Raw genomic sequence first — 21,505 nt, 5'->3', positions numbered from 1 at the left:
CATGTAGCTTCATATCAACATTATGGGATGTTTGATCATGACTGAACACATCTAGTGTGGTAGCCGTCACTATACTAGAAGATGCTGACGTCCATGTTGAAATGAAACTGAACGATCAAACGCATCAGCAATGACTCTGCTGCCATCTAGCGGCCAGTCAGTACACACACTTGACTTTTATTGTGGAAATGAAGGTGGTGGCGGTAGACGGACAATGGCGGCATCCTCAATGGCGACTGGACAGTTTGTCCACAGCTTCATGGAGGGTCTGGCCAGGAAAACGGGGCGGACCGGTCTCCAACCGGAAGCGGAAGCGGAAGCACAGCTCTGCGGGAGGAGTCGTCGTCCAGGTGGAGCTGCGTACAGGTGTCCATCTTCTGTCCATCCTTGCTTTGCTTTGTGTCTCCAGAAACCATTCACCGCCTTTTTTACTTCTACGCAGAACCCAGGAGAGAACGGAATGTGTCACCCAAGTCAAGTCTTTGCCATGTTTGGAGATTGTTCTGGAAAGGTTAGTTAGATGGCTGCTGATTGGATCATTGTGAGCAGTCTGCTGGATGGATGGATGGACGGATGATGGATGGGTGGATGGATGGACAAATGATGGATGGGTGGATGGATCCCTCGGTGGGTAAAGCTAGGACACCAAAGGTCTCCTGTGTTCTTGTCATGCTTCACAAAGCTTCACGGAACCCTATTGAGCATCTCCTCGTGTGTTCTACAGCTTGACATTTGTGAGCGTCTACTCAATGGTCTTTCTTGTTCAGACTGCCATCCGAGATCCTGATGAAGATCCTGTCCCACCTGGACCCCGCCTCGCTGCTGAGCCTCAGTCACGCCAACAAGCTCTTCCACCGGCTCACCAACGACGAGTAGGCGCCATTTTGTGACCGGTCCTGTGTTGAACCTTGTTGTGGTCTACCGTGAGCTCCTCTCACCGTAGTGTGGTGTGGCGCAAGATCTACATGGCCGCCTTCTCTGCTGAGACATGGAGGCTCAAGTCCGCAGGGGACATTGCAGGGAGGGCGGAGTGGACGGAGGGCTCATCGGGCACCTGGAAGAAGAAGTTCCTGTGGAAGATGGGCGGAGAGGAGCTGGGCAAGTGGAGGAGGGAACTGAGAGACGTCAACCCCTTCACAGGGCTGCCTCAGAAGACCCAGTGGATTCTCAGGTAGCGGCACAGTCCAAAGTCCTGCTCAGGCCTGTTGAAGTCTCATGGCAGCGAGCACGTCTTCCAGGAGGGTTCTCTGGAAGCTGACGGTGTGCGATGTCTTCGGCCGGGTGGTCACCCTGGACATCAGCAGGGTCTCCTCCTTCAGCACGTCCGTGATGCTGCACTGGAGCGGAAACCCCGTGATCCAGTACCATCACATCAGCAGCATCCGGCTCTGCGCCGTGTGGAAGGATGTGCTCAAGAGGCCCGGTCCCTTTTGGGGCTCGCTCATCTGGAGGGTGGACACCGGGAGCTGTCCCGATTACTTCCTCGGCAAAGACAGGCTGGTCCAGGTCATGCGCTTCTCGCCCGGACTCGTCCTTGGCTTCTGGAGGGTAAGCTCATGGCTTTCATTTCAACCTCCTTCACATGTCCACGTGTCCGTACTTGCTGTGTAGGGCCAGAAGAGCGTGGCCTTCATCATGGTCAGCTTACACTTGCACAGGCTGGCCGAGAGGAGCCTGCTGGGATCTCCAGTCAGGTGGGTCGGTAAGCTGCCAGAACCCAGATACCCGTACACCCCGTTGACCTGTCCTCGCCCTCCAGTCCATACCGGGAGCCCGAGGGCCAGTGGCGTGCCGATTTGATGGGGCGCACGTACGCGCTGCACTTTGTCCTGCACAACAGCGCATCTGAGATCATGGCGGCATACTTCCACCCTCTGGTCTGCAAACCAGGTCATCCTCTCGTTTGAGCTGCTGTCTTCTCAGCTCCCTGGTCTTACGTATTTGGAGTCATGGCCAGCAGCACGACGTTTAGAGGTGGGTGTCATGTGATCACCAGATGGGGGCTGCCTGGGGACGCTGCGGGCCATCAGCGCCACCGACTTGTCCCAGCACCGGCTGCTGCTCGGACCCATCCAGCTTCCGTGGGAGAGCGAGGATCTGCAGGGTTCTGTGGAGGTAGGAAATCCGTCCCATCGCTCGTGGAGACGATGGCGTGGCTTCCTTCTGTCGTTCTGGCCGTGTAGATGTGCTGCGTCATGGCGCTGACTCTGCTGGAGGAGGTCCACAGTCCCGTGTGGTGCGTCAGCACGCCCGTCTGCGTGAAGATGGCCAGGAAGCAGACATGCTCCGACTACGCTGGCCAGCACTTCCTGTTGGACTACAAGGACGCGTACGGCAAGGTGAGGGTGACGCTTGTCTGGCTGAAGGAGCAGAACCAGTTCTTCGTCGTCAGCCTCGTTGTCAGGCTCTTCAAAGACGACAAGCACTTGGCCGCCAGGTACTGACCCAACTGTGGGTGTGGCCTGCCTTCATTTTCTTACTTTTGGATTCAACTTCGTTTCTCATGTGCAGCTGGAGCGCCATGAAAGTTGGGACACATTATTTTGAAAGGAAATGTTTGTTTAGTTGCTCTCATGTGTTCCAATAAATCAGCAACACTGCTACTCGTGCCGGGCTGGGTGGGGTGCCGGCCTTGGGGCTTCCGCTCTGCCTTAGGGCTGCCCACCTCCACGGGACGCCGCTTTGTGATGGTGGTCCAGGATCACCAGCCAATGGCAGCAATTAGTGAGGAATAGACACAAAGTGTATTTGGAAGGTGGTAAACAGCAAACCCGATCAGATGAAACACATTTATTTAGTTCTTTATCGCTCTCGCTCTCACACACACAAACACACACACACACACACACACACACACCCTCGAAAGTGACACAATCACAAGAATGGCACTAATGACGACACAAGTCTACAGTGCTGAGCTTCCGTCGTAGCAAAGTGCGTGGAGCGGCCGCACGAGCGCCGGCGTCCGTGGGCGGAGCCTACAGCCCCGTGCGGCGCAGGAAATTAACTCTTACACAAACGATATGTTCTTTTTTTTTTGTAAAAAAAAAGTGTCTTCCACACCGACGACGAGTAAAAACAGTAGCTACGCAGTCTAAGTATGTACACAAACGTTTGGCCACTCGTCCCCGAGCAAATGGCGCCAGGCCAGAACCTCGTCACGTGCGGAATCGCTCCGCGCACACGTGTTTCCAACCAGCCATTCTGTGGCCAAAATAAGCTTGTATTTTCACGTTACAATGTCAAATTAGAGCAGCGAAAGCGTGTCGTTCATGCACGTTGACATGTTTGTACACATAAAGTTGGAACTGAGAGGAGCGACATTTTACACTGCGCTCTTATTTTGAAGTCCTGACCGGCGTCGGTGCCAGGGGTCGAATGGGGTGGGCCGCTCATCCTCACGTTGAGTAAAAAGATTTTTCCAAAAATTCGAGGTGAGAGGGGGGCGCCAGTTGTGCTCCTGGATGACAGGAAGTCGATTATTGACCCTTAAATGTTTGCTAGGAAATCCTTGCTAGGACGACTAGTATTATTAGTAACGTTAGCAACATTAGTAACCAGTGTTTGTCTACTCCCTGGAGGCTACTTTGTGGGTGGGGCTTGTGCACATAGTGTTCCCGTGTGTGCGGGAAGTCGGCCAGCAGGTCGCTGCGCTCACTGCTTTTTCCGCTTCTCCTGAGTGTAAAAAAAGGAAAAAGAAAGGAGGAAAAAAAGCATCCGCCTGTCCTCCAGCAGCTCGGGCAGGCCCGTGTAAACATCCAATCACTGGACAGAGCTCGTTAAGGGGGCGGGCGGTGATGGACAATCTGTGACGGCTCCTTAAGGCAGACCTCGTCTCTCGCCGATGATGACGTTCACAGCCTGCAAGACCAGCAGCAGGGAGTCAGTCGGTGGCGGCGTGCGAGTGGCGTGGTGCGTATGTGCGACTAACGTGTGCCGCCATTATGTCTTGCTGGCGTTCTCGTAGATGACGTCGGAGGTGACGACCTGCTGCTTCTTCTTCTGCCACATGAGCAGGATGCACTGATGGATGAAGACGTACTGTTCCTGCAAACGGCGCCGCAGCGTCATGTCCTGACCCAACGAGCAAAGGATGTGGGTGTGGCCTCACCTCAGTCTGCACCATGGAGAGGCGGTGCGAGCGCATCTCGGACACCATCCCCAGGATGTCCACGAAGTCGTGTTCTCGGAGATGCTGCATGAGGCGGTCCAGAGCGATGAAGGTGCCGGTCCTGCCCACGCCGGCGCTGCGCTCACAAAGGCATCACATCACCACAGCAACCAAAAACATACGCCGCTTCCATGAGAGACCGCGCCCCTCCTGACCTGCAGTGGACTACGATGGGGTCCTTGGTCCTGTTGGCCTGCTGACGGACAATGTGGACGAACTGCAGGATGCTCTCGATGGCGTTGACCGTGGGGACGCCGTGGTCCGGCCACGAGGTGTAGTTGAGGTGAAGGACGTCCTGAGTCTCATCCGCCTGCAACCAAACGCACATGTGAGACGCCGGCGTCCGCCCGCCAAGTGCGAACAGGAGCGGGCGCTCACGTATCCCAGCCTGAACTTCCTGATGGTCCACTCCGGGGATTCACTCTCAGTCAGCATCTCCACGCTGATCTCGCCGTACATGACGGGCTCGTCGGTGAACGGCCAGTAGTGGTCGCACTTCACCTGGAGGACAAACGCCAATGACCGCACGGAAGAGGAGACGTGGGGGGGGGCACCACTCACCCTCCGCCGCTCGTTGCACTGCGTCAGCATGACCACCATGGGTGACTTCTCCTGAAGGACCATCTTCCAAAAGTCGTTGCGGGTCTCGGGCAGCGGCCCCTGGGTGGCGATGTACTCCCTGGCGTGTTTGAATCCCTAGGAGGAAGGCACAACGTCACGTGGGAACGTCGCTCTAACTCACGGAAGCTCGTTGGGGAAGATCTCCTCACGGGGATGTAGTTGGCGTTGATGTAGTCGGCTCCTTCGTCGTTGTGCATGGACATCAGCTTCACGCGGCTGAAGTCGTCTGCAGGGAAGATGGACCGTCGCAGGTGACTTTCAACGTCTTTACGGCATTCGTGTTTAGCGTGCTTCAGGCTAGCGCTACATGATGTTTACGTTCTAGATCGTCCAGATCACGGGGTGTTGTTGGTTCTTGTGAAGCCCTCGGGGGCCCCCCTCTGGGACTAAGGGCTATAGAAACCCCTGACCTCACTTCCTGTTTAACACCACAACACATTTCCAGCAACACCTTTCTTTCATTATGTTGACTATATTGGCTAGTAGGAGTGTTAGGGTGACTATAGGGGTGTTATTGCATGTGTGGAGGGCTCTAATAATGTTTAAATAGGTATTTAGAAGGTTGTAAAGGGGTATTTCTTATATGATGTCCACTATATTGGCTAATAGGAGTATAAGGGTGACTATAGGGGTGTTATTGCATGTGTGGAGGGCTCTAATAATGTTTAAATAGGTATTTAGAAGGTTGTAAAGGGGTATTTCTTATATGATGTCCACTATATTGGCTAATAGGAGTATAAGGGTGACTATAGGGGTGTTATTGCATGTGTGGAGGGCTCTAATAATGTTTAAATAGGTATTTAGAAGGTTGTAAAGGGGTATTTCTTATATGATGTCCACTATATTGGCTAATAGGAGTATAAGGGTGACTAGTGCGGTATGGCGTGCACAGAAGGGCGGTCGCGGTGGCAGTACTCACAGGGCAGGATGTTGGTGTAGCGGTTCTTGGCTCTGTTGACGGGCAGGTCTGCCGCGTCATGGGAAAGATCCAGTCCGACACTCTTTAGCTCCTGAAAGCATCACGTTTCCGTGAGTTGGGCCGGGCTCGATGATCGGCATCTACTTGTAGCTTTACCAACCTCAAACTGCAGAGAGAACTTGTAGGCCGAGTCTTTGCTCATCTCCTTGAAGTAGGCGTCAAAGTCGTCCAGCTGCACGGGACTTGAAGCACAAACAGCATCATCATTACCATGCTAACCTGTTGGCAACACGCGCTCTTGGCTTACCTGGTTAGCTTCCGTTTCTTCAACGCCGTCTTGCCCCTACCGTACAAACACAAGTCAACATAGTCTCCCACGCCCACTCAACACAACGTGCTAGATCTCCCCCATGCCTCCTTGACGGAGCCAAGCATGCATTCTAACAGGTACATGAAAGCAACACTCTAGGAAGGACAACATCTACCAGGAGAAAGGAAGACAGGCAGCATGCAGAAAGCACGGTTAGCACGGTTAGCACAGTTAGCATGGGGGCTACGTCCATGGAGTCACCTGGACATCCACCATGCTACCATGCAAGCTGTCAAAGGCTTCTGGAAAAGTCTGGTGGCTCTCCCTTTACGTCATGCTGCACGTATATGCTAAGTACTAACTATATGTACTACACATATAGTACGTATACTCTATATGGAGGTTATGTAAAGACACCCTGTGGTGTGGCGTCCAACTCATAAGCTAATAAGCTAAGGCCTGACGGACTGAGGCCATTTCCACACGAGTGGTTGTACATCCATATTGAAGTATCCATACTTCCCAAATGGAAGTTGGGACCTTCCATGATTGGAGTACGCCTTCATAGGGGGATTGTTTATGTGAATATTTTGTTCTTTTCTTGTTTATTGTTAGAAATGGCACATTCCCAGGTTTGTTGACTTGCTGTATATTAGCTAGGCTACCCCAGGGTGGCTACTTCGGGGGTAAAGGGACCCATCGTGCTCATTGGCCACCCTAAGTATGGAGTCGTGGTCTCCTGCAGAGCAGCTACCACCACAACCTGCACACAAGACATTCTAGATCTTCCAGAATCTACGCCTAGTCCAGCTGAATTTCAACTTCCTGCCTGTTTTCAATTATTCCACCCACGGCCCGCCTCCGGGCACGCCCACTCCGCCGTGGTTGGTCACGGTCACAATAGGTTGTAATCTATGAGTGGGGTAAAGGATTGGATGAGCCTGAGCCTGGTCACGTTGCCCATTTCACCAGACTTTTCCTTGAGTGGCGGCTCCTGTGGGATGCGCTGGGTTCTGTGCTTCGGGGTGGGGCGGGGCGGGGCGGGCCCCTGACATGCAGGCGCTTACTTACCAGGGATTAATATAAAAAGCCAAAAGATAGTCAGTCCAAAGGCAGGACGGCAGTAGGGTAAGGAAGGCAAAGAGGCTTCTTCGCCTGGGGGGTGTCAAATAGAAGAGAAAAAAAATAAGAGACGCCAAGGTACAGTGCTCCATTAGTAACCAAGCACACTTCATGAGTCATGCAGTCTGTTTGTCCCCGCTGGACGCCTGGTGTCGCCTGGTGTCCCCCCGCCCCCGCCCCAGCCCCACAAGCTTCCGGTGGTGATCTTGTTCCCGTGTGGGACAACTGTCCCCATGTGGGTGGACGCTCTCTGCCGTCACACTGATTCATGACACATCATCTGACAGACCTGCCAACATCTCCCCTGGTCCACCCGCCTTTATTGTGGTATATTACAACTTTATTGTGGTGTATTCTGGCTTTATTATGATATATTATGACTGTTGTGGTATATTAGGACTTTGTTGTGGTATATTACGACTTTATTGTGGTATATTATGGCTTTATTGTGGTATATTACAACTTTATTGTGGTGTATTATGGCTTTATTATGATATATTATGACTGTTGTGGTATATTAGGACTTTGTTGTGGTATATTACGACTTTATTGTGGTATATTATGGCTTTATTGTGGTATATTACAATGTTATTGTGGTATATTACAGCTTTATTGTATATTACGGCTTTATTGTGGCATATTACAACTTTATTGTGGTATATTACAACTTTATTGTGGTGTATTATGGCTTTATTATGATATATTATGACTGTTGTGGTATGTTAGGACTTTGTTGTGGTATATTACGACTTTATTGTGGTATATTATGACTATTGTGGTATATAATGGCTTTATTGTGGTATATTACGGCTTGTGGTATATTACTTTATTGTGGTATATTACGACTAGTATATTACAACTTTATTGTGGTATATTATGACTATTTTGGTATATAACAGCTTTATTGTGGTATATTATGGCTTTATTGTGGTATATTAAAGCTTTATTGTGGTATATTATGACTATTGTGGTATATTACGGCTTTATTGTGGTATATTACGAGTGTGGTCTCATCAATGTATGCCCTTTTTCTGTAAACGTACGACAGATTCCCAGAATAAAGTCAAGCAGGATAAGAAGAGACTGGCACATGGTTTCTACTTACACCATGACCCCCCCCCTATGAGTCGGGTAGATCTACGCGTGTGGAAGGTTGGCAGGTCTGTCTCTGTGTGGCGCAAAGCAAGTGGAGGCTGCCCACAGCCACAAACACGCTGACTGACTGACCGTCTTTCAGCTCTTATATTAATCATCCTTTCAGCGGTCGTGGTGTTCAGGACAACGGAACGCATCAGAGGCCGCTCATCCCCGGCGGGCTGCTGAGCCCCCCCCCCACCCGGGCCACTTGGACACCACACCGAGGATGAGATGACCGGCGCTCAAACCCCGCCTCCAGCATGTGACAAACACCAAGGGGAAACGCCTACCAGTTGTAGGGGAGCTTCCTGTCCCTTTCAAACGAGGCCAAGTTGACGAAGGCCTCCGCGCCGCACTCTCTGGAAGACAGGACGACGCCCACACGCATCACAAACCTCATCCATCACGCTCTCCGTGGGTCACGCTGCTTTGGTACCTGCTCAGCTGCAGGTGCTTCTTGCGTAGAACCAGAAGGAATAGAACCAGCAGGCTGATCAGCAGGATGGTGAGCACAGCGAGGGCCGAGATGGCGGCGACGCTGGGGTTCATCTCCTTAGCTGCAGACGCAGAGCACACACAGCCCCCCCACCCCGCCTTGAGCTTCATTGTTACAGCTATACAGAGGGCGCTCTTGGCTCGTGTCAGATCGGGAGCTCGGTGCACTTGGTAGCAGTCACTTGGTCTGTGGACTCGCTATGGTCCAGTGCCGCTAATACGCCGAAATACCAAATAGTACCAATCGAAGGTTTAAAGACCCTTTTTAATCGGTATCTGGTATGGGACGTATCACGGAACAATCCCGATGCGACACGAGATCGGGAGGTCAGGTGGGACCTCTACACCACGTTGAAAACTAGCACGGGACAGTGTCTCCAAACTGTGGACCGGGACCGGGAGCAGGTTTGTAAAACAGAATTCCTACCGACTGACATGGAGCATTTCCATGGATTCAGTCATGTGGGATGAGATCGGGAGCTTGGTGAACTTGCTTAGTGCCCCACACACCGGACTACACCGTACCGGTCAAAGGTTTAGAGACACCTGCTCATTCAGTAACATGAGAAGGTGTCTCCAAACTTATGTAGATGTGGAATACGACATGTTTTGCAATGGGAATTGCTACTGACCAACATGACGCAAGGAACAAGGAGCTTTAGACTTTAGACCGACAACAATGCTGACCTGGAATTAGACCGGGAGCTCGGTGAAATTGCGCAACAGTAACTTGCTTGTCATGTGACTAATACTCAGGTGTGACACCACCAGCCCAAGTTTGGAGACACTTGGTCGTCGTCATTGTCCACCTACCCGTGGTGGTGATGGTGATGTGGGCGGGCTTGCTGGGGGTGCTGTAGCTGAAGCTGGTGACGCTGCAGTTGTAGCTGGACGACGGCGTCAAGCCAGAAAGGGTCACCACGTGAGAGCTGGAGACCTGAGGCTCTCCAGCCTGAAGGAGAGCGGAGAAGATGAAGAAGATGTTCCTCGAGCGGCCGGCGGACTCCCGGGGCTCACCTTGACTTGTTCGCCGGCTCGGTCGGCTCTACAGACCACCTGGTAGTGGTCCACCACGCCGTCCTCGCTCCACAGCAGCGTCACCGTCGAGTGCGTGGCGTTGACCGCGTACACAGACCTGGGGGGCGCCGGTTCTGCCGCAAACATGCCAACAGAAGTCAGAATCCGAATGACCGTGTCCACGAGGTTCAAGGCTCAAAACAGGAAGTGGAAAATATTTAGTTTCATGTTCACTTTCTGGCCGCACAAATGTACTTCTTCTTTTTCTGCATCTTTCTCTTCTTTCTCCCACAGCCAATCACATCAGGCCGTGGTCATGGTGTCATGGCGTGTGTGTGCGTGTGCGTCCTGACCCAGTTTGATGATGTTGGGGAAGGACGTGTTCCTGCTGCGCTCCGTGCACGCCGACACCGTCAGGTTATAGATGTCTCCTGGTGGCAGAGGGAGGCTGGCCCGCATGGCGGTTCGTGTCACCTGGCATGATACAGACAGGTTCTTTATTATTATTATTATTATTATTATTCAATTTTTTCTTTTAATGTCGCCTCTAATATCAGCACATAAAGCCTAAAATGCCCAAGTCATTCATACGCTACTCACAGTCAGCCCTCCTTTATGGTGGTGAATTTCTGACAAATTTAATATTTTCATATGTTGAGCATAGAAAACATCTTCACCAACTTCTAAATACATCATTATTAGAGCCCTGTAGACATGTAATAACACCCCTATAGTCACCTTTACACTCCCATTACCCAATATAGTAGACATCATAAGACAGACTAGGCATAGAAAACCTGTTTACCACCTTCTACGTAAATATGCTTTTTCACATTATTAGAGCCCTCTACACATATAATAACACCCCTATAGTCACCTTTACACTCCTATTACCCAATATAGTAGACATAGTAAGAGGAAATAAGACATCTTAGGCTGAGTAAACCTGTTGAGGACCTTCTAAATAAGCTTTTTAACATCACTAGAGCCCTCTATACATGATATAACACCCCTATAGCCACCTTTACACTCCTTTACCATTGCCCAATATAGTAGACATAGTAAGAGGAAATAACATATTATTCAGAGAAAACCGCCTTCTTTTGCATGGTTAGAGCCCTGTAGGCATGATATAACACCCCTATAGTCACCTTTGCACCTTCTAAATAGTTCTTTTAAACTTTATGAGAGTGAAAATGCTGGAAGTATTCCATATTGAGCACTCACGTCAACAGAGTAGCTCCTCTCCGGCCCCTTCTTGCCGACCGCCACCACCTGCCAGTGGGTGATGCGGGAGTGGGACAGGTCGACAAAGAGTTCGCCGTACGTCCAGCGCACGTACAAGACGCCGTGGGAGTAATCCACCGAGGAGATGTGCGGCGCTTCCGGGGCTGCGGACAGACAGCAAACCGTGTCGCTTTGCGGGGGGGCGAACACAAGGAGATGCCGGCGTACCTGTCACGAAGCTGACGGTGGCGCCGTCGCAGCAGCTGAGGGGCGGGTCTCCCCAGGTCACCATGGTGACACGGAAGTTGTAATACCAAGCCGGCAGCAGATCCGTCACCCTCTGCGTGAGAGAAGACGCTTGAAGATGACGCCATCGACTTCACGTACGGGGTCGTTCGTACCACCGAGGCGATGACGGAGGCGGTGGCGGCGATCTCGTAGTAGGTGGTCCACTCGGAGGCCAGGGTGACGGGGTTGAAGAAGAAGGTCTGGAGGACGTACTTGCGAAAGGCCACGTGGTACGGACGCTGCCAGCTCAGGATGACCGCCGTGGGGCTCAGCGGGTACACGGCCAGCTCTCGAACGCCGGTGGGCTCTGACGGAAACGGCAGCGGTTACTGACGTGGCGACGGGCGAGGGCCTGACATCTAATCACCTATATCGATGATGACGGGCTCAGAAGGGGGGCTGAGGAGGGGGCCGTTGGCGTGGTAGACCACCACTCTGTACTGAGCCCCCGGCGTCAGGTTGGTGACGATGTTGCTGGTGGAGTTTTCCTGCCAAGGCAGCACGCTAAGCTCGCTCACAGCCACGGTTAGACAGGAAGTGCGGCGTTTACCTCGCTGCAGTAGGTGGTCTCCATCCTCTGGTTGAGACTGGGCTTCAGGCACGTGGTGGACGCCACCGACACCAGGCTGCCGTTGTGGCTCTCGGAGGACGGCGCCCAGGACACGGCAGCCGTGCTGGAGTCCAACAGGCGGACGTTGACGGCCCGCGGACGCTGGCGCAGCTCCCCCAGGAGTACCCCGTCAGGGCCTTGGGGACGAAGGTCCAGCATCAAATGACGCCTTCGAGCTTTGGACAAAGAAAATGGCGGCGGTGGCGTACTGAGGTAAAAGGTAAAGCCGGCGTCGGCGGCGCTTTCTCTGGCCTCGCAGTCTCCCGACGTGCTGAGCGACGCCACTCTGACGCCGTACGTTCCCGACTCGGTCAGCTCGCTGAAGAAGTCGTGGGTGCTTTCGTCCACGGTGGCCGTTTGCGTGGAGTCGCCTGGGGACGAGACGTGACTCACAATCGCTGTTGTGCGTGAGGAGCAGCGTTGACCCGCCTACCGTCTCTGCGGACGTAGATGTTGAAGCCGTCGTAGCTGGTGGGCGCTCGGGGGGGTTGCCAGCGCACCTCCAGCAGGATGGGGGGCAGCTTTGTGGGCAGGACCAAAGGCTCAGCGGGGAGACCCATCGCTGATCCCGCATCGTTGGAGTCCTCGTACTCGTGTACTTCGGCGTTGACGAACCCATCCTCCCTGTCAACCGGGGACCGGGCGGTGTCCAGCCAGTAGTTCTGAACGCCCTCCGTGGGGGCGGCGGTGCTCAGGTCGTGTGAAGGCTCCTCAGTGGGGGCGAGCAGCTGCTCCTCAGAGGGCTTCTCCTTGCCCTCGTTCTCGTCCATCAGACGGACGTCCCGGATCTGTCGCGCGGCTCGCTGCCTCAAGTCCACGACCTTCCACGATACGTTGAGGGGAGGGTACGGCACTGGAGAGAAAAGGAAGTTAGCTGCAGGCAATGGCGTCTCGGTCCTGTGGTATTGGAAGGTCACCCTACCCGTCCTGTGGTGCAGAGGCGTGTGCGTGATGTCGCTCTGTGCCCTCATCACCGTCTGATAGGTGCTGGCCTCCGAGATCAGCTGGAAGGTGATGTTGCGGTAACACACGCCCGGCAACCAGTGCTTGAACACCGTCTTCCCCTTGTAGAAATCTGAAGGAGATGGAGAACCGTTGGCTGGCGTCTTCCCGATGGACGTACGGACATTCACCTTTGTAGAGCATGGAGCGCCGCTCGTTCCCTTCGCTGTAGCTAATGTTGACCCTGCTGAAGATGTTCCCCGCCGGAGTGTCCATGTCAAACACCACGCCCGTCTCTGGAGCGTCCCGGTAGTCCGATATGTCCACGCTGCTCACTGGGAGCGGCTCTGGGGAGGGCAGGTGACGGTTCAGGTCAAAAGGAAGCGGTCTGACTGGGCATTCTTACTTGGGACTGGCTTACTGGTCAGGACGGACACGCTTGCGACGGGACGGGACCATAGCGCTCCCCGTCTGAGCAGCAGAGCCACGTTGTAGCACAGGCCGTGGAAGGAGGTGTTGAAGAGCAGCGGCTCGCCCGGGCCCGCCAACTGCAGCACGTTGGACCCAGGCTCTCCAGAGACCCGCACGCCGTACGCCGTCACGTTGTCCTGAAGGTCGGAACTCTCCAGCGTGGCCGCAATCACACCTTCGTCACTCAGGCTCACCAGGAAGGCGGGAATCACCTGAAACGCAAACGGTGCTGAATCTCACTCGCGACTTCGGTAAGTGTGCCGTCCACACTGTGTACTTAGGTCCTGAGAGTGTGAATGTGTGAGTATGCAAGGGTGGAACTGCACAAATGTGCACTTGCGCACTCAAATGACTAATGTTAAGTACACACTTAGCGTAAGTAGTGTAAGTATGCCGATACACCCTTATGCACTCAAGGCTACGTGTAAGTACGTATATCAGTGAGCACTTATGCATACAAAAGACCACTTGCAAGTACCTGTGTGCATTTATGCACTCAAAAGAATAAGTGTAAGTACGCAAGTGTGACAACATGTCAATATACAAATGTGCACTCAAACATGGAGATATGTAGTGTGCACTTATTCATGAGAATGAGAATACATAATTCATACATCATTTGTGTAAGTACGCAAGACTCGAGTCTATATAGAAACAATAGACTTAAGTATGCAAGTGTGCACCTGTGCACCCAGAGGGCTAAGTGCGAGTAGGTGAGTGTGCACCCAAAAGGCTAAGTGCGAGTAGGTGAGTGTGCACTTGTGCATTCAGAGGGCTAAGTGCGAGTAGACGAGTGTGCACCCAGAGGGCTAAGTGCGAGTAGACGAGTGTGCACCCAGGGGGCTAAGTGTAAGGAGGCGAGTGTGCACCTGTGCACCCAAAGGGCTAAGTGCGAGTAGGCGAGTGTGCACCTGTGCACCCAAAGGGCTAAGTGCGAGTAGGCGAGTGTGCACTTGCACCCAAAGGGCTAAGTGCGAGTAGGCGAGTGTGCACTTGCACCCAAAGGGCTAAGTGCGAGTAGGCGAGTGTGCACCTGTGCACCCAAAGGGCTAAGTGCGAGTAGGCGAGTGTGCACTTGCACCCAAAGGGCTAAGTGCGAGTAGGCGAGTGTGCACTTGCACCCAAAGGGCTAAGTGCGAGTGTGCACCTGTGCACCCAAAGGGCTAAGTGCGAGTAGGCGAGTGTGCACTTGCACCCAAAGGGCTAAGTGCGAGTAGGCGAGTGTGCACTTGCACCCAAAGGGCTAAGTGCGAGTAGGCGAGTGTGCACCTGTGCACCCAAAGGGCTAAGTGCGAGTAGGCGAGTGTGCACCCAGGGGGCTAAGTGTAAGGAGGCGAGTGTGCACCTGTGCACCCAAAGGGCTAAGTGCGAGTAGGCGAGTGTGCACCTGTGCACCCAAAGGGCTAAGTGCGAGTAGGCGAGTGTGCACTTGCACCCAAAGGGCTAAGTGCGAGTAGGCGAGTGTGCACTTGCACCCAAAGGGCTAAGTGCGAGTAGGCGAGTGTGCACTTGCACCCAAAGGGCTAAGTGCGAGTAGGCGAGTGTGCACTTGCACCCAAAGGGCTAAGTGCGAGTAGGCGAGTGTGCACCTGTGCACCCAAAGGGCTAAGTGCGAGTAGGCGAGTGTGCACTTGCACCCAAAGGGCTAAGTGCGAGTAGGCGAGTGTGCAGCTGTGCACCCAAAGGGCTAAGTGCGAGTAGGCGAGTGTGCACCTGTGCACCCAAAGGGCTAAGTGCGAGTAGGCGAGTGCACCAACGAGGACCCAGACGAGGAGTGATGAGCAGCACATTCTCCCCAAGGCTGATCAGCATGTGTTGTTTGCTGCAGTGAACAAGTCCTGGGCACAGCGGGGGTCCAGCTGATGCTATCGCGGGTTCCTTTTATTAAAGGCGACACCTTCCGCCTCAAGCTCCGACAGGAAATGATAGAGTTGGTCGCCATGACGACACCTCCACGACGGAGAGTCATCAGATACAGCGGATCTTCCCACGTTCACAACCCTGTGCACCCGCTTATTTTTGGTCTTTTTTTCCGGAAAAAATATGCTGGTAAATATGCAGATTTCCCACTTTATTTAGCATCCTTAAAGGCACCATAGCTGCTGTCAGCACTCTAGCTTCCCCGGGGGCTGATTAGTCGCAATCACATGACACGCTGCTCAATTTCTTCTTTGTTTAGTGTCTTCAGCTCGCCCGTCACATGACGTGACCTAGATCTCCCGCCCCGCCTCTTCCTGTCACATGCTTGCTGGTCTTCCAAGCGGGTCAGTCCCATCAAAACAGGATAAAAAAAAAGAAAAATCCTCAAGGGTCAGAGGTTTAAGCCGGCACACATTCACGAGACAAAACACGGACGCCGATGCCTCGGAGCTGGGGGCAGGGAGGGCTGTGCCTGTGTTGCCATGGTAACACAGATGAAAGAGATGCTCATTATGTGTGTCAGATGTCGCCATGGACACCGAGAGCACAGCCACAGAATGCTAATGCTAGCCTCCCCACTCCAACTTTCTTAACGAGTCGGCCCCACAAGACCTTAGCGCCTTAATGAGCTCACGTGGTGGAATTAACGTCATTCTCTCAACCAGGGCGGCCTGACACAGACGCCATTATTATTCATACCATTCCAGCTCATGTCACATGACCAAAAATGTCTACAATGGCGGCAACGGGCTTAGCGTTAGCTGCTCATGCTAACACTGTACTGCTAACATTACTATTGCTAACATTGGGATGCCAACAACATAATGCTAACATTGCAATGCTAAAAATATAATGCTAGGATTGAAATGCTAACACGGTGATGCCAACATTGCAATGCTAAAAATATAATGCTTGGATTGAAATGCTAACACGGTGATGTTAACATTGCAATGCTAACATTGTGATGCTAAGAGTATAACGCTAACATTATCATGCTAAAAGTGAAGGCCTAACACTGTAATGCCATCGATATAATGCTAATGTTGTGATGCTAAGCATGTAATGCTGACATTGTAATGTTGACACTGAAATGCTAACACTGTGATGCCAACATTGTGACGTGACTATTGAAATGCTAACATTGCAATGCTAAACATAATACATTGGAATGCTGAGATTAGAATGCTAAAGTTGTGATGCCATCATCGTTTCTGCGACATCGCAATGCTATGCTAACAATGTAATGCTGAGATTGGAATGCTAACGTTGCAATGCTAACATTGTCATGGTAACATCGTAATGCTAACATGCAATGCTGAGATTGGAATGCTAACGTTGCAATGCTAACATTGTCATGGTAACATGGTAATGCTGACATGCAATGCTGAGATTGGAATGCTAACGTTGCAATGCTAACATTGTCATGGTAACATTGTAATGCTAACAATGTAATGCTGAGATTGGAATGCTAACGTTGCAATGCTAACATTGTCATGGTAACATCGTAATGCTAACATGCAATGCTGAGATTGGAATGCTAACGTTGCAATGCTAACATTGTCATGGTAACATGGTAATGCTGACATGCAATGCTGAGATTGGAATGCTAAAGTTGTGATGCTAACATTCTCATGCTCCAGCTAGCAGATGCTAACTGCCACCAAGAGAGTAGAAAGGTAATAAGCTATGTTGTTATTAAGACCAACAACATTTTCTTCGCTGCCTGACAACATGGAGGTGCACCTGTGCGCGTGCCCGCGCACGCCTCCGGGCGCGCGTCGCGACCGGCGACGTTGACGCACGACTGAGCTAAACACGCGCAACCTTGTGTTCGCATCTTCACCGCGTGACGTCATCTTACCTGGGCCGAACCGAGCAGCTGGGCCGCGAGGAGCAGCAGGCGAGACACCGACATGATTGAGATGTTCACCAGAACCTCTGCAGACAATGGCGCCCCTCTCTCTCTCTCTCTCTCTCTCTCCCTCTCCCTCTCTCTCCCTCTCTCGCTCTCTCTCTTTGTCTCCTCTTAGCCCCGCATCTTCATCAACCTCATCGTCACTCGCCTCACGAGCACGCGCACCTCACGCGGTGTGGTTCCGAGCTTCCGGGCCGGGCTCGGCCGTCCATGGCTCGGGCCCGCGGACGAGCAGGAGGTCGGTGTCGGCGAGAGGGAGACGAAGGAGATGATGATGATGATGATGGTGATGATGATGATGATGATGCTGCGCCGCGTCACCCCGCCCCTCTCGTGTCTGGTGGAGAGGATGAGGACAGGAAGTGCGTGATGGTGATGCTGCCCCCCCTGCTGGCGCTTAGGGTGAACCGCACGAGGATGAGAAGGAGGAGGAGGCAAGCTAGGGCGGGGCTACGGGAGCCAGGGGGCGTGGCCTGTTCAAACTGGTCGAGCAGGCTGCTGTGAAGACCAAGGCAACACCTTGACAAAGGCAGAGGAACCAGCCATGGCGGTCAACAAATGCATCAAATACCTTCTCTTCTTCTTCAACCTTCTCTTCTGGGTGAGTTGAGGGACTTTTTAACACTTTGAAAAGTGACTTTTTAACACTTTGAAAGGCCCACTTGGTGGTTTGATGTGTTTGTGTTTATGTTGGGGTTGGTGTAGTTGTGTTGCTAGCTCCTCATCTTTCCTCGATATGCTCTACAGCTATTAGCATATCTTGGACACCTCATGGTCACACACACACACACACACACACACACACACCTGCTTGGTTTCAGGGTGTGACCACCGCACCTGTATGCCCCCCCCACCCCCCACTCTGGTCAGTTGGTGAGCACTTCCTCATTTTTCTAGTGACTGATCTTCCACGCGTGATGACCAGCGTGAGGAGGATTGAGTTACACGATGCGGTAACAAACATGTCCGCACACGTTGCTGGCTGGCTCGACGTCTACGTCAAATTATGCAAACAGTCTGCTTGAACTCCGTGTGTGGCGTCTGTTAGCGCTGCTAGCTTCCCTTCAAAGCACCACTCATGGGAACTCCCCTCTATGAACTCACGGGTACTCCACAGTTTCACTGACTCGCTTGACTTGATCCCATTCATGGGTATTTGACCAAGATTCCGGTTTACTGACTCACGGGTACTCGACCGGTTTCACTGACTCGCTTGACTTGATCCCATTCATGGGTATTTGACCAAGATTCCGGTTTACTGACTCACGGGTACTCGACCGGTTTCACTGACTCATCGGTACTCGACAAGTTTCACTGACTCACGGGTACTCAACAAGTTTCACTGACTCACGGGTACTCGACCAGCTTCACTGACTCACGGGTACTCGACCAGCTTCACTGACTCACGGGTACTCAACCAGCTTCACTGACTCACGGGTACTCGACCAAGAGTCCAGTTTCACGATAGCTGCAGCTTGTTGCACATGCGTGCGCTTTGTGAGGAGTGAATGGAAAACCCGATTGAGTGGGGTGAGTTGTAAGAAGTGGAGTGAGTCGTAAGAAGTGGAGTGAGTCGTAAGAAGTGGAGTGAGTCGTAAGAAGTGGAGTGAGTCGTAAGAAGTGGAGTGAGTCGTAAGAAGTGGAGTGAGTCGTAAGAAGTGGAGTGAGTCGTAAGAAGTGGAGTGAGTGGTAAGAAGTGGAGTGAGTGGTAAGAAGTGGAGTGAGTCGTAAGAAGTGGAGTGAGTCGTAAGAAGTGGAGTGAGTGGTAAGAAGTGGAGTGAGTGGTAAGAAGTGGAGTGAGTCGTAAGAAGTGGAGTGAGTCGTAAGAAGTGGAGTGAGTGGTAAGAAGTGGAGTGAGTCGTAAGAAGTGGAGTGAGTCGTAAGAAGTGGAGTGAGTGGTAAGAAGTGGAGTGAGTCGTAAGAAGTGGAGTGAGTCGTAAGAAGTGGAGTGAGTCGTAAGAAGTGGAGTGAGTCGTAAGAAGTGGAGTGAGTCGTAAGAAGTGGAGTGAGTCGTAAGAAGTGGAGTGAGTCGTAAGAAGTGGAGTGAGTCGTAAGAAGTGGAGTGAGTCGTAAGAAGTGGAGTGAGTGGTAAGAAGTGGAGTGAGTGGTAAGAAGTGGAGTGAGTCGTAAGAAGTGGAGCGTGTGTCTCCATGGAAACACGTCCCAATGAAACGGAGCTGATTAGCCACGGCTGATAGGCTGCTGAATAATTGAAGGTGAGCTCGCCCGCCGGCAGGACGGCGAGATGAAAGCGTTCCCAAGCCAAGCAAGCGGTCAGTCTGGTTTGTCGAGCGCCGCCTGAGTCTTCTTGTTGTCGTTTGCAGCTGAGCGGTTGCATCATCCTGGGCGTGTCCATCTACCTGAAAGTCAGCAAGAACGGCAATGTGGTGAGAGGCGCCGCCATCTTTGTCCGGCCGCTCCACTTCCAGGCGGCGCTCTGACGTCTCCTCCTTCCTCACGAGCAGATCACAGACGAGTCTCTTCCCGGCGTGGACCTGCTGATCGCCGTGGGCGTCATCATCATGGTGCTGGGCTTCCTGGGATGCTGCGGCGCCATCAAGGAGAACCGCTGCCTGCTCATCCTGGTCAGGACAATCGCAACAGCTTGACGTGACGTGAGCGCCACAACTTCCTGTCCTGTCCTGTCCCCCTTCTGTCCTCTAGTTCTTCGCCAGCCTCCTCCTCATCTTCATCCTCCTGCTGGCGGCGGGCATCCTGGGCGCCGTGGGCGAGAGCAAGGTAAAAAGGCCAGGGGGGCGTGCTGATTGGTGGACGCAAGCTGAGGTGCTGTGTTGCAGGTGAAGGACTGGGTGAAGGAGCGTCTGCAGAAGTTCCTGCCGCTCTCCAGCCAGCCGGAGAACGTGAGGATGGACCTGGAGAAGCTGCAGGAGGAGGTAAGCAGTCCACTTCCTGTTTGGCACACGCACACGCACGAAAACCGCCATCTTTCCTCTGCCAGCTCAAATGTTGCGGCCTCGTAAACGGAGCGTCCGACTGGGACGTCGTTCCCGCCTCGTGTCGCTGCACAACCTCGGGGCCCGACTGCGATGCCAGCGGCGTGTACAGCACGGTGAGACACATGCGCACGTCTGTCGCCATGACGACCAGCACCTGAACGCCGATGCAATGTCGCCCCGCAGTCGTGCTCCAGCCAGATTGTCCGTCTGCTGGAGAAGAACATGGAGGTGGTGATCGGGATCGCCTTCGCCATCGCCATCCTGCTGGTCAGAACGCACGCACGCACACTGTGCACACTGTGCACACTTTGCACACTGTGCACACTTTGCACACACACTTTGATTTCCTTACTATCAAATATTAGTGTTTTATTATTTAACTTGGAAAATCAAACATGATTTCTTATTTGGTTAGATTAATAACACAAACACGATATAATAATAACGTGTATTCTGTCAGAATGACAGATTTCATATGTCATTAAAATGGATGCAATATTGTATCATTTTAATAAGCACTAAATTAAATGGATAAGAATTGTATTTTATTTTAAAAAGCAAAATTCAAATAGTAAAAATGCATTATTATTTTTACGAGTGTTAAATGTTCTGTTTTTAAAAATATGAAGTTATTAAATCATTGAGAAAATAATAGTTATCCTAATAATTTTGTAATTAAAAAAATACTGTTATTTGATGAATTGTGTCAGTGGTTAGAATATCATTATTTAAATCTCTTATTTCATAAATAAGACATTTTGTCTTATATATGATGATGTGTTATGTCATAAATAAGACATTTGGGGGGAAAGAATGTCAAAAGAATAAAAGCCACGTGCTTGCAGATTGCTGGCATGGTGTTCTCCATGATCCTCTACTGTCAGATCGGCAAGGAGAACGCCTCCACGGCTTGACCGCGCCCCCTCCCCGAGCCACCCATCTGACCTCCATCCCGAGGATGACCTCCATCCTCCGCTTTTACTCTGAAAGAAGGCTTCATTTACTCTTTCCTGTATTGTTGCAATGTACAGAGTCCCACAAATGAAACATACGTCAATATTTGACAATATCAAAACTGGTATTCCTTTTAAGTTGCTGTATTCTGAATGCCGTTGCCTTCATTCATCAGAAACAACATGAATATCGTTTGTGTGATGATTACAAGGATGAAATTCCGACTCAGGGTTCTATTCTCAAGCTATTTCCTCTTGTTTTGAAGTCCCTCACTTCCTGTGCGCCGCCGTATTGGAGCCGTCACATGACTTTCTTTTGCTACACATGATGATAATGATGATCTCTAATGATAATGATGATAATGATGACAATAAAAACGTAAACATACAACACCTTTCTAAAACATCCAATGAAGCTACATTCTCATGA

The 21,505-nt window shown here is 51.9% G+C and overlaps 3 protein-coding genes across 4 annotated transcripts; 2 read left to right on the top strand and 1 right to left on the bottom strand.

The window, feature by feature from the left end:
• The first annotated feature begins 101 nt into the window (after positions 1-101).
• On the top strand, positions 102-2,666 carry LOC131125676 (F-box only protein 15-like). The gene is made up of 9 exons (XM_078791024.1): positions 102-366; positions 443-511; positions 768-872; positions 944-1,171; positions 1,239-1,548; positions 1,612-1,694; positions 1,760-1,890; positions 1,997-2,115; positions 2,184-2,666. The coding sequence occupies exons 1-9, from the start codon at positions 131-133 to the stop codon at positions 2,442-2,444; spliced, it is 1,542 nt and encodes a 513-aa protein (XP_078647150.1). The 5' UTR covers positions 102-130; the 3' UTR covers positions 2,445-2,666.
• A 95-nt stretch (positions 2,667-2,761) lies between these two features.
• ptpro (protein tyrosine phosphatase receptor type O) lies at positions 2,762-17,500 on the bottom strand. 2 transcript variants are annotated; one of them, XM_058067420.2, is made up of 27 exons: positions 17,112-17,499; positions 13,281-13,542; positions 13,051-13,206; positions 12,840-12,992; positions 12,351-12,770; positions 12,127-12,288; positions 11,858-12,054; positions 11,675-11,795; positions 11,421-11,614; positions 11,248-11,359; positions 11,020-11,183; positions 10,146-10,266; positions 9,793-9,926; positions 9,589-9,727; positions 8,717-8,837; positions 8,571-8,639; positions 7,093-7,176; positions 6,019-6,054; positions 5,872-5,953; positions 5,712-5,802; positions 4,942-5,018; positions 4,733-4,867; positions 4,550-4,672; positions 4,327-4,481; positions 4,112-4,247; positions 3,932-4,047; positions 2,762-3,861 (listed from the first exon to the last, which is right to left on the bottom strand). In XM_058067420.2, exons 1-26 carry the CDS (start codon positions 17,163-17,165, stop codon positions 3,943-3,945), a joined length of 3,603 nt encoding a protein of 1,200 aa, XP_057923403.2. In that variant the 5' UTR covers positions 17,166-17,499; the 3' UTR covers positions 2,762-3,861; positions 3,932-3,942. The 2 variants fall into 2 exon arrangements, with proteins under 2 accessions (XP_057923403.2, XP_078647357.1); XM_078791231.1 differs by lacking the exon at positions 7,093-7,176 and having other exon boundaries at positions 17,112-17,500.
• On the top strand, positions 17,374-21,466 carry LOC131125696 (tetraspanin-8-like). The gene is made up of 8 exons (XM_058067494.2): positions 17,374-17,766; positions 19,490-19,552; positions 19,631-19,750; positions 19,830-19,904; positions 19,964-20,059; positions 20,125-20,235; positions 20,306-20,389; positions 20,968-21,466. The coding sequence occupies exons 1-8, from the start codon at positions 17,710-17,712 to the stop codon at positions 21,034-21,036; spliced, it is 675 nt and encodes a 224-aa protein (XP_057923477.2). The 5' UTR covers positions 17,374-17,709; the 3' UTR covers positions 21,037-21,466.
• Positions 21,467-21,505: the final 39 nt, after the last annotated feature.

Source organism: Doryrhamphus excisus, linkage group LG6 (assembly GCF_037039965.1).
Source record: "Doryrhamphus excisus strain RoL-2023G ecotype Guam linkage group LG6, RoL_Dexc_Guam_v1.1, whole genome shotgun sequence".
NCBI lineage: Eukaryota > Metazoa > Chordata > Actinopteri > Syngnathiformes > Syngnathidae > Doryrhamphus > Doryrhamphus excisus.
This window is presented reverse-complemented; position numbering and strand designations above follow the sequence as displayed.

Bases quoted from the DNA above. Each gene is read 5' to 3' on its own strand.
- LOC131125676 (XM_078791024.1), top strand. From the start codon at position 131: ATGACTCTGCTGCCATCTAGCGGCCAGTCAGTACACACACTTGACTTT. The intron at 873-943 runs GTAGGCGCCATT...CTCTCACCGTAG, and splicing joins CACCGGCTCACCAACGACGA to TGTGGTGTGGCGCAAGATCT. The intron at 1,172-1,238 runs GTAGCGGCACAG...CACGTCTTCCAG, and splicing joins AAGACCCAGTGGATTCTCAG to GAGGGTTCTCTGGAAGCTGA.
- ptpro (XM_058067420.2), bottom strand. From the start codon at position 17,165: ATGTCGGTGTCTCGCCTGCTGCTCCTCGCGGCCCAGCTGCTCGGTTCG. The intron at 10,267-11,019 runs GTGAGTGCTCAA...GTATCATGCCAG, and splicing joins AGAGGAGCTACTCTGTTGAC to GTGACACGAACCGCCATGCG. The intron at 9,728-9,792 runs GTGAGCCCCGGG...GCTCTCCTTCAG, and splicing joins GAGCCGGCGAACAAGTCAAG to GCTGGAGAGCCTCAGGTCTC.
- LOC131125696 (XM_058067494.2), top strand. From the start codon at position 17,710: ATGGCGGTCAACAAATGCATCAAATACCTTCTCTTCTTCTTCAACCTT. The intron at 19,751-19,829 runs GTCAGGACAATC...TCTGTCCTCTAG, and splicing joins ACCGCTGCCTGCTCATCCTG to TTCTTCGCCAGCCTCCTCCT. The intron at 20,236-20,305 runs GTGAGACACATG...GTCGCCCCGCAG, and splicing joins CCAGCGGCGTGTACAGCACG to TCGTGCTCCAGCCAGATTGT.